General features: G+C 33.6%; 1 protein-coding gene across 1 annotated transcript; it reads left to right on the forward strand.

The window, feature by feature from the left end:
* Nucleotides 1–464: 464 nt before the first annotated feature.
* LOC121776461 (transcription factor bHLH30-like) lies at nt 465–1,873 on the forward strand. The gene is made up of 3 exons (XM_042173634.1): nt 465–604; nt 714–976; nt 1,244–1,873. The coding sequence occupies exons 2-3, from the start codon at nt 743–745 to the stop codon at nt 1,640–1,642; spliced, it is 633 nt and encodes a 210-aa protein (XP_042029568.1). The 5' UTR covers nt 465–604; nt 714–742; the 3' UTR covers nt 1,643–1,873.
* The last annotated feature ends 7,907 nt before the right edge of the window (nt 1,874–9,780 follow it).

Consider the following 9,780-nt stretch of genomic DNA (forward strand, 5'->3'; position numbering starts at 1 on the left):
AGGCCGAAATGCCTCCCGCAATACCCCAACCCTGATGTGGCTGCACATTTTAAGAGTAATCTACATAATATTTATGCATGAACAATATACACGAAACAAATTTTAGTATACAATATTGTTAAGTAAGAGTGAATTAGAGAGAACAAGTAGTTGTCTTGTTAGTTGAATATGATCAAAATAACCAAAAAACATGAATATTTTTGTGGCCACAATTTTTTGTTCTTTGTTTAATTTATAATCGCACATTTACTAAACAGATATACTGAGATCATGAATTAACTATGATAACATTGATTTACATATAGCGAATTATTTTATTTTATTTTGTTTTTTTCTAGTTGAGTTTATGATGAAATTAATGAGAATAACCTTAAAAAGCCACAAAGTTAACCTCGTAGTCCTAAAAAATTACTATAAATGGAGATGCAAGTGAAGATCTCATATACTCATCTGGCCAACAATTTTTGACACTGAAGGCCTATCTATAGAAACAATTTTCCACAATATTTTCTTGAAAATCCAACCGAGATCAACCTCGTTGATTCCTTTCCCCAAGAATCGAATTTGCTGATCACATCAGATTCCTCTCACAACATATTTCTCTGTAAGTTCAGTCATTCTTTCTCACCGAACTCATACAAAAGATAAATTAGACTGCAGATAATTAATCTTCTTGTCTTTTATTTTTAACATTTTCTTTATTGGATTGTTAGAAAGTGAGGTTTAAGAAGAAGAAGAAGAAATGTTTTCTTTCCCGAGTTTCTATGAACTCGGGACCTGTTCAGATTCATACGATGTTGTCGGAATGTTGAGTTCCCCGACAAACTCCGACAATCCGAACCTCAGCCCAAGATCCATGGCCGAAGCCAAAGCCGTCGCCGCAAGCATCAGCCACAAGGAAGCCGAGCGCCGCCGCCGCAAGCGCATTAACGGCCACATCGCCACCCTCAAATCCATCCTCCCCAACACCATCAAGGTACAATTAAAAATTAAAAAATTATCCCTCCGTCCCACATAAATAAGTTGAATTTCCTACGGAAATCCATGGGTCCCACCATTAACATTATTTTAACTAATTTTTCTCATTTTCTCTATTACGACTCCCATTACTTATAATAACCATGACTCCCATAGAAATAGACAGAATTTCCTTTTATGATAATATATGGAAATTCATAGTTCCCACCATTAACATTATTTTAACAAAATTTTCTTATTCTTTGTTACTTTACCAATTGCGTAGACAGACAAGGCCTCCCTGCTGGGAGAAGCGGTGCGGCGCGTGAAGGAGCTGAAGAAGACGGCGGCAGCGCAGGAGGATTACCCGAACGAGGCGGACGAGCTGAAGGTGTCGCAATGCGAGAGCACGGGGCTGATAAAGGCGGCATTGTCGTGCGACGACAGGCCGGAGATAATAGTGGACATGATACAAGCGCTGAAGGCGGCCGAGGCGAAGGTGGTGAGGGCGGAGATGGCGACGGTGGGGGGGCGGACGAAGAGCGTGCTGTGGGTGCGAGTCGGGGCCCAAAACGACGCCGGATTAGGGGGGCTGAGGAGGGCGATGAAAATGGTCATGGACAAGTCGGCGAGTTCGGAGCAGTCTTTGCCGGGGAGCAAACGCCCACGTTACTATCATTTGTGAAGTTTGTTCCTTTTTCGAAGGGACCACGCCTTCGACATGTTGCTATCATGGATTTGAACCAACATCCTATTCCTATACAAAACAACTCTGCTTTAATTCTCTTTTTTTTTTGTTTTTTTTAAAAAAAATAAATATTGCTAGTGATTTTGTTTTGAATTATGTTAATCGTGTGTAATTAATTACGTTAGTATAAACATATGACATCTATTTATGGAAAGTGATTTGGTGATAGTGAGATTCCTTGATTCATTGCTGGGGATTTTTTGGATGCTATGTTTGTATGTACATTGCATGTTTTGGTGAAATAAAATTGGCCATGAATCTTTATGTGTGTTTTGTATTTTTTGTTGAAATTAAGTGGGAATGCAATGATAAATTGATCATACGCGATTCTGAAGTTTAATGTGATTGATGTTTCATCACCACAGAATATTCGGGTATTTAACGAATGCATTAAATTTGAAGTTATTTTAAACTGTATTGGATTACTATTTAATTAATTCCACGTGTGATCATAATTGTGAATGAGGTGGCTGCGCCACTTTCAAAGCACCGACTACTGACTTGCATTTGCTTCTCCGGTTGAAAATTGGGCTCCGAAAATTTTCAGCCGACATTTGTGGGCTGGTGTTTACGGCTCTTGTTTTCACATTTATTATTTTATTTGTAGTCAAATAGAGAAGAACACAATTAATATTTTTAATTTATGATAATTGACGACAGTGAATTAGACAAAACTCACCAAACCTCTTAATTTTAGATATTTGAGAGATCATATTATTTAAAGAAATGGATGAGATGATACTCGATCAATATATTAATTAGCGTCAAATATAACATTCAATGAACATATTCTTTTATAAATGAATATATACGCACAATATTAATAATTTATTATACAAAACACCATATCAGTAATATATTTAACACATTATAAAATTAGTGCAATACATTAACGTAAATTATTAAAACTATATTTATTTAAGATATTATTTGACTTTTTAAAATTTTACTTTCTATGTCATTTAAACATTTTTTCTGCCTTTTCAGATCAATCATTTACAATATTTTTGTTCAATTCCAGCTCATTCTAATATATTTTTTTTGTCAGATAATTTGTCCTGATGTCAAATAACCAGACATCAAAATGATTTTGATCTATTTCGCCAAAAATTAATACTCTCTGTCTTTAAAAATAATACTCCATAGATTTTTGAAGGAGTACAACTTTAATGTATAATTAATAAAATAATAGTGAAATGTGAAAAAATAGTGAAAATAATATTACTCCAGTAGATAATAAGTTTCATATTATTAATAGTGTTAGGCCACCAACAACGCGTCACGCGGGTGGCCCGTATTCCGTCATGAAGGGACGGGACGACGGCGTGACGCGTTGCAGCGCCCCGTCTCGTCCCCAGCCCGTTCCGCGTTCCGTCACGCCGTGACAGTTGGCGAGACGTCTCGCCACGCGCCGAGGCGACGTGGCGCGCTCCGGCGCCATGCGTGACGCCCACTCGCCGGCGCGGGTGGGCATCGTCACGCTGGCGCAATAATTCATTTTTTTAAAAAAAATTGAATTAAATAAAAAATAAAAAACGGTAATATTACCGTTATATTACCGTTTTTTCAATTATTTTATTTTTATTTTAATTTTTTTACTCTATAAATACTCCTAATTCATCCTCATTTCACACACAAATACACATCTATTCTTCCTAAATCATCTCCATTTCCTCTCCAATTTTCATCTAACCTCTCATCACAAAATGTCCGGCGACGGAAACTCTGGCGGTGGCGGCTCCGACGGGTTCGACATCAACGTGTTCGGCGATTGGGGGCATGTACAATGTCCTCGGTGGTGGTTCCGGTTCGTCGACGCCGGGCACCCAGGGTTCGTCGACGCCGGGGATACCAACCACCCCATTTTGATGTGGATGCGTACGCCCGTCCCTCCGCCCCGAGGTATTCCCAGGGATTATCCCAGATTCGGGAGGATTATTCCGTTGATCCCACTCCGGAAGAAGGCCGAGGCGGTGGAGGAGGCCGAGGCGGTGGAAGCTCCAGGGTGGAGGTGGAGGCGGACGAGGAGGATTTAGGCCGGCATCCGTAAGGCCCCAAAGAAACGCTAGCGGTGTACAACGCCTTGATCAGCGTCTCGTACGATCCCATCGTCGGGAATCAATGTCACACCTCTACCCCTCTGACGTATACTCTAATAATAAATAAATCCCTTATCATTAAAGCAATTAATTCACGTGTATAAATCATAAAACACATATTATATAAGTTCAAACCAACACTTATCCGATATATATTTCAAAATATCATGTAAACAGTGGAACCCTCTCACCACTCTATATACTATACATTTATCTACATGCAAAATGATGAGGTGGAGAAGGTTGCCAATATGCGTCAGCCACCGAACCTGATAACACGTGGAATTCCTATGACCCACGTCAGTCAAAACTTTACTGTTATCTTATTCCTGAAAAATTTAGTGGTTTATATGAGCCACAACTCAATATATATAAATTTCCACCTTTAATCTCACATGATACAAACATCAAGCATATTCTTTTATCAATACATATAATCAGAAACAATATATAACACAATTTAAAAACAAACCATTTCGTATTCATATGCATATGTCACTCTATTCAGTTTATTATTCTGTAAAAGTCAAGCCTGGTATCTGCCCGGGATTTCCAATATGATTGACCTGTAGGTCCCATTATGATTTGGACTCATAGGTCCCTCTGTATTTGGACTCATAGGTCCCTCTATATTTGGACACATAGGTCCCTCTGTATTTGGACTCATAGGTCCCTCTGTAATTTGACCCGAAGGTCCCAATATATCCACTGTGATTTCAGATCCAGGGCAAAACCGTCACAGATCCTCTTTAATCCAATGATTCACATAATCAGTATCATAAACATATCCTTTGCACTAATAACATATCCATATCATATTCGATCAAATTATCCAATATAACTAAACAAACATGTCCATTTCAGCAATCAAATATTCATATCATATTTGACCATCAAAATCAAATAATTCATAGTTATATCAATTTCACACCTTATAATCCAATAATTCACTCCAATTCAACATATAACAACCAACCACATAACACATGTAAAACTAAAAGTGTGATTTATACACACCTGATTACGAAAATAATCCATCCGAACATTTGATTTTGCTTCTTGATTCAGGACATTCGATTCTTCTCGTTTTCTTTCTTTTATTTCCGTTTCCTACTAAATATGTCTATATCTAAAGGAATTAAAGTATTCGTTGTGCTCTGTTTTTCTTCCTCCCCTATCCACCAACTTTACATATATATATAGATATTTGATTTATAAAATAATGAAAGCTAAAGATAAGCATGCATGCTACTTGCTTCCCTTTAAGAAGATTAGTGGCCTACTAATATAACTACACGCATACACATGTATGCTTGCATGTATAGGAAAATATAATACGTGGCATAATAATAAGAATCCATAATTGATGATGATTACAACATATAAACTATATAAAAATATTATTTACACACTTTAATTCATTTCCATTTGAGTACAAATATATATAGATACTATATATTTATCTAACATTTTCGTGCATAACTACACACACTGATATATTTTAATTTATTTATTGTGTATGTGTATTCTAAACACAATAATATTTACAATTAGAAAAATTATTAGGCATAGTTACAGTATAATATGATGCAAATTATAATATAATATGTAATCATGGAAAATGATGCAAAATGATGGACGTTTCGGGTTAGGGATATCACAATCAACAACCCCGGAAGTGCTTCTGGGAAAAGGTCACCGAGGCCTACCACGAGATTAAGCCGAAGGGGTCCCGCCGCCGCACATATAAGATTATCCGCGCTCACTTTGACCGAGTCGACAGAGAGGTCAAACGATTCTGCGCCATCCACAATAATGAAGCGGCCCATTACCAAAGCGGAGCCACGGGAGCTGGCATTCTGAGGTCGGCTTTGCGGGTCTATTTCGACGACACCGGCAAACAATTCAAATATATCGATGTTTGGGAGGTCGTCAGGGACGAGGAAAGGTGGGCCGACGGTGTCCGGTCCAGCTTGGGCTCGACCTCGAAGCGCACGAAGCACAAGGCGGGTGGCCAATACTCGTCGGTTCGGGCAGCGGACCACAAGAGTTTGCCTCGCAGGAGGTTGATGCCCCGACAGACGATGCCGGTGGGTCCTCCCGTGGGCGCCGTCGGCCGCAAGGGAGAAATGCGGCGAAGGCGGCTAGAAGGAGGAGGAGCCGAGCCGAATCAAGCCAGGCGGGCTCGGCCTCAGGGGGACCCTTGAACTCCCTTATGTCCATGTACATGACCGCCACAATGGCGGACACTTCCCGCATGACGCCTCCCCAATACCAAGCCTATCTTAACGGGATTGCGTTTATGGCGGCACAACTTGGCATTCCGCCTCCTCACGGCTTCAGTGCACCTCCACCGCCTCCGGGGGATGATTCGCCGGCGGAGTAGTTTTTTTTATTTTCTATAAAATTGTATTTTAAATTATGTCAATTTTATTTTTTAGGATTTTAATTATGTGTTTTTTTTTATTTTTTTGAATTTTAGGTTGTATTTTTATTTTATGTTGTAATTTTATTTTATTTTATTTTTAATGAAGTGTGTTTTTTTTAATTGAATTTGATTGGAAATAAAAATATAAAATGAAATTGAATGAATAGTAATTTAAGGGACGGAGGGTTGCAGGTTCCGTCCCTTAGTTAAGAGATGGAGTAAAAAAGTACAGTGTGGCTCATGAATAGTAATTTAAGGGACGGTTAATGGCCAGCGTTGCAGATGGCCTTAAATGAGCTTAACTATTTCTTAAATTAGAAAGTTTATAATTTTAAGAGATAAATTGAAAAGGAGAGAGTTTATATTTTGAAAGAACTGAAGGATTAACAGAAAAAATTAGTGTGGCTGTGGCAGGAGCTTTTTAAAAAGGTGAGCAATTTAAGTATAATTAATTACTTGATTGATTTTTTAATTTTATTCATTTTTGGGAACTGTAGAAATATAGGTCAAATATACAAACATTTGACATTTGTTACGTAAGAGCTAAACTAAGAAAATCCTTTAACTGGTCTTGCATTTTTCAGTTATAGCCAAAATGAGACGAAACTTTTATAATCATGGCAATATTTAAACCTGACACTTAATAAAAAAAAATTAAAAAAAAATGCCCTCTACACATTTGAGGCGTATTAGTCCGAAAAATTGAGAAAAGGTCAATAGGACCCTGAATGTGCATAACGTATGACCGCAAATGATAGTTTAAAAGTATAGGTACTGTAAATGATATTTTGAAAGTTAGCTCCTAAATTTGTATAGCTCAGTCAATGTAATAACTGAAACAAACATTTGAACTTTATTGGATGATTGGTTTATAATGTTATGAGTAATTAGGTTGATTAGTATTAGTATTTTTCTACACAGTGGAAAAATAATTGTCAAACCTGAACTTGATGATAGTATGAATTGATTCGAATGTATACCAGATCTACCAAATGCACTGGTATTACTATTAGAGGGTTTATATTAATGTGCTGGGATGAGTCTATGACCATATTTCTATAGCACACAATATTACAACAAAAATTTAGTATATAACAGAATTTTCGTAATACGAACCTTGCCAATGATTCAAATTATTAAGTTTAAAAAATGCTTCCAGCTTGCATAGTGTTTGGAATTCAATTACTCCTATTGAACACATATAATTATAAAATTACTTGTGTAAGTCGTGAACATATTTATGGCTAACTAATAGTAATAGACTTTGTGGCTTAATACGTATTTATGATGTATAGTGAAAATATAACGTAGGGGGAAATACTATGTAAAAATTGAGTAAAGATAAATTAACAAAAATTGTTTATACAAAATACCCTTCAAATTTGAATTGGATAAGATTACTTTATTTTGATTTGGTAGCATCATTAATTGTATATTTTTATGACGAATTTGACCCTATTTACAATTGTGGGAGGAATATTATATTATTACAATTTTTTTCTTATTGTTTAAGAAATATGTAATTGAATTTATTCTTGAAAATATTCACCCTTATTAAAAGATCCACAATAAAATTTTAGATAGATAATCATTTATAGTATTTTAAAAAATAAGTATTTACTTCATTTTATTTAAACTATCACAATGATATGAAGATAAATAAATTGTTCATTTTTAACAAAGTAAAAATTGGGAGATTATTGAACTCAAGCACATATAATACAACCTTCTAATGTATAGCTCTTGCTCCATAAATTGATAAGATCATGAATATTTAAAATTATATGATAAATCACTATATTTTCAATATTTCAATAACTGAAATATTTTAATATTAATTTCATAATTATTTTTATAGTGCGTTAAAAAATATCATAATCGGGATGGTCTGATGATTGCATCATGTGGCACCCAACATGTGACATATCTTTTATATGTATAACTAAAGATAAATTGATATATTTTATTGAATTTATATGATAAACCCCTATAAATTTTAGACTCGTATTATCAAAATTTAACATTTTGTTATATTTTATAGTGCATCAAATGATAATATAAGAGGTAATTTGATGATAGAAGGTCGTCGCACTCGACGTCCACATATGAATGTGACACATTCTTCAAGTGCATTATTAATTAATATTTTCAAAACATATACTAGTATTAGATCATTACGTCTTCATTCATGTAATTTCGACAATAGCATTAAATGACCATGTATTGACCTTTCTTTGTATATTTCTCCATAAGATATTTTATAAATAGAATGTTTGAAATCACAAGCTTCAAATTATATTCCAAAAGTTGAAAGAAATGAAATAAAATACAATGTACATGAGAGATCCAAATTAAAAATGATACAGATTAATTAGTTTTTAGAATAAATAGATACTTTAAATAAATTTATTAATAAATAAGTTTATAGTGCTCCTCTAAATTGTTTTATGGATCAAAAACGCTAAGGAGTTGAAGGGAAGGGAAAAAATATAATGTACTAGCAAAATTAATCTACAAATAATTTTATAATTTCAAATTTGATTTAATAAAGTTTAATTTAATTATCAGTATTTTCACTGTCTTTTTTTTTATTTTGTTCTTTTTTACTTCTTTTAACTTGTTTCCATATTTTTTGTTAAAACTATAAAAAAACATGATGTAAAATATTTGTTTAAATTTCTGAAAATAAAATATTTAAAAATATATACATAATTATTTTCTTTTTGCATTTGAGCTGAAAGTATGATTCAAAAATATATACTCTGTATTAGATAATTAAATCTTCGCTCATGTAATTTTTGACAATATGACTAAATTACCATATATTGATTTTTCTTTGCATATTTCTCCGTGTGTTATATTAAAATAGTTGAAGAAAATGAAATAAAATACAATGTACATACAAGATCCAAACTAAAAACTATATAAATTTATTTTTGGAATAGAAGGACAATTTAAATTAGTTTATGAAAAAATAAGTTTACAAGAATTGTTTTATAAAAAAACGTAAAGTATGAAGTAAAGTGGAAAATATAAATACTAGAAATATTGATCTTCAAATAATTTCATAGTAATATAATATATTATTATATTCTTTTCAAAATTAAATTTTATTTAATTATTATTAATTTAATTTTAATATTTTCACTATCTTTTTTTATTTTATCCTTTTTTCTTTTAACTAATTTTCATATTTTTGGTTAAAACTATAAAAATCTTGGTTAAAAATATTTGTTTAAATTTATGAAAATAAAATATTTTCTTAGAAAAAAGTTTAAGCATTTTCTTTTTGATATTTAGTTGAAAGTATTATTATCAATTCCTTAATTAATATGAGAGATTATAATGTAAATTTAAAGTACAATTAAAATAGGTAACTTACTTAATTATTGCAAATGATGGAAAAGGACAAATATAACACATTGCATATACAATTTTTGTTAATTTATCACTACTCGTAAAAATTATACCTCATGCTCTAATTTGACAAGAGCCATATGCATATATATCCAAAATTTATTCATAGATCTTTCAAACTCGTTACCATG

Source organism: Salvia splendens, chromosome 18 (assembly GCF_004379255.2).
Source record: "Salvia splendens isolate huo1 chromosome 18, SspV2, whole genome shotgun sequence".
Taxonomy (NCBI): domain Eukaryota; kingdom Viridiplantae; phylum Streptophyta; class Magnoliopsida; order Lamiales; family Lamiaceae; genus Salvia; species Salvia splendens.